At 25.5% G+C, this 2,101-nt stretch overlaps 1 protein-coding gene across 1 annotated transcript; it reads right to left on the bottom strand.

The window, feature by feature from the left end:
- Positions 1-313: 313 nt before the first annotated feature.
- LOC119674135 (cytochrome c-like) lies at positions 314-1,613 on the bottom strand. Its single transcript, XM_038085263.1, has 4 exons — positions 1,480-1,613; positions 643-1,059; positions 517-580; positions 314-457 (listed from the first exon to the last, which is right to left on the bottom strand). Exon 2 carries the CDS (start codon positions 1,029-1,031, stop codon positions 720-722), a length of 312 nt encoding a protein of 103 aa, XP_037941191.1. The 5' UTR covers positions 1,032-1,059; positions 1,480-1,613; the 3' UTR covers positions 314-457; positions 517-580; positions 643-719.
- Between the last annotated feature and the right edge of the window lie 488 nt (positions 1,614-2,101).

Raw genomic sequence — 2,101 nt, forward strand, 5'->3', positions numbered from 1 at the left:
ATTCATCTTGCTAAAACTTTTTATCCTTTAACTCATACTTTATTAATAAAGGAAATTTTTCGTTTAAGAAATTTCTAAAAATTGCAAATATTTAGAAAAGAATATTGTTTTCTATAAACGTATTCGAAATTTTTTTATGGAATGGCAAAACATATTTAGGTCTGTACAAAAATTTTTAACGTCTGAAATATGTTAAAAATTTTTTCCCCTAACAATCAGTTAATATTAATAAAAAATCTATTTATCATAAATTATAAATAACATATTTTTTAACTTCAAAAATATTTTTATAAGAAAAACATAATTTATTGGGATTTGCTTTTTATTGGCTTTTTTGTAATGTTAAAAAAAATTGTTTTAAATGTAGACTAGCATTTCTGAAGTTGTTTGTTGCTCGACTGTCCATGGAAATCAGTTGTCCAATTTAGTAAATACATATTTTTTAATCAACTGAAATCTGTTGAGAAAAAAGTTGATGCTTTAATCATATAATAACATATGTGTATGAAATGTTACCAGTTGTTTGAAAAATAATTAAAAGATTTTGTTTTTGAAATTTCACTGATGATTAGATTACTATCTACAAAACAATTATTGGGATTTAAAGAAAAAAAAAACAACTACCATAAATAGTTTACTTACATGAAAGTTTGTTTATTGAAATTTAAATAAATTTCAATACTATGTTGTTGTTGTTTCTTATTAGAACTAAACGAAACTTATTTGCGAGTTTTGAGATAGGCAATTAAGTCCTTACGGTCTTCAGGTTTTTTCAAGCCAGCAAATACCATCTTTGTTCCCGGAATATATTTCTTAGGATCTGCTAAGTAATCAAACAAAGTTGAATCATTCCAAGTGACGCCTTTTTTCTGGTTGGCTTCAGTATATTTATAACCAGAAGCTGTACCACTCCTGCGTCCCATAACACCATATAAGTTGGGCCCAACCTTATGCTTGGCTCCACTCTCTATTGAATGACACTGAGCACACTTTTGAACAAAGATTTTCTTACCTTTCTCGGCATCTCCCATAGTTAAATTTTTAGTTAGAGATCAAGTGCTAAATTAAATGAAAATATATTATAATTATAAGTAATTTTTTAAATCTTACACCGTTTTACAAAAATGTTTCACATATTATAAAGTATGATTAAATGTTGTTAAAAATGTTTCTAATTTTGTTTGATAAATGTTTAGATTGTGTATCCGATTAGGATTACGTGAGTTGCCGAATACGCCTGACAACTGTTTCTCGTTTTACGAAACCTAACCTTATATGTTACATGTTTTCCATAAAAAATGTTCATGATGTCTAATATTTAAAACAATATTAACAATTCCGAACATTACAAAAACTTGTAATTTTAAAAAAGGTTTGAAGAATTTGCAAAGTTTGCAAAAGTGAAATAAATATATTGTTCAGTTACCTGTCAAATTTATTGGAGAAATGTAAAAAGTGAAATTATTTCTGTAAAATTACCTTTGACGCAGGAAATTTAATTGTAAATTACACTATTTAGATATTCGGCTCAAAATTGCTATTGCCTGCCAAATATCAATATATTCTATGTTATCGCTTTACTGACATAATTTTTGAAACTTACACAACTAATAAAAATTTTATTTCACTTTTATATATATTTTTATATTACCTGATAAATTTTTTAATTATTCTTAAGTTGCTTTGTTAAATTTTATGCAAAACTCAACCGAAGAAGTAAAACTTCAAACTATTTTTATTGCGCTACCTTCGGGCAGAATTACACAGAGTTGCTAAAACTGCACTGACAGGGTTGCTATTATTAGTAAAATTCCTATATTATTCAGAACTAATTAAAATGGTCGTGAATACACCGTGCATACTTGAACCTTGTTTATATTTGTATAATATAAATATATCAGTGAAATATTATACATACTTCAAATACATATATATATTTTATAAAATGTAAATATTTCTGAATTAAATTGTGGGATACATGAATTTTTATAATTGAACTTTGATTTGATTCACTTTATTTAATATTAAAATATGTCGATGATATGGAAAATTCACATATATTATAATGTATTTTTTGTATTTCAGTAAATAATTACAAGCT

This window comes from Teleopsis dalmanni, chromosome 1 (assembly GCF_002237135.1).
Source record: "Teleopsis dalmanni isolate 2A chromosome 1, ASM223713v2, whole genome shotgun sequence".
Taxonomy (NCBI): domain Eukaryota; kingdom Metazoa; phylum Arthropoda; class Insecta; order Diptera; family Diopsidae; genus Teleopsis; species Teleopsis dalmanni.

Bases quoted from the DNA above. Each gene is read 5' to 3' on its own strand.
- LOC119674135 (XM_038085263.1), bottom strand. From the start codon at position 1,031: ATGGGAGATGCCGAGAAAGGTAAGAAAATCTTTGTTCAAAAGTGTGCT.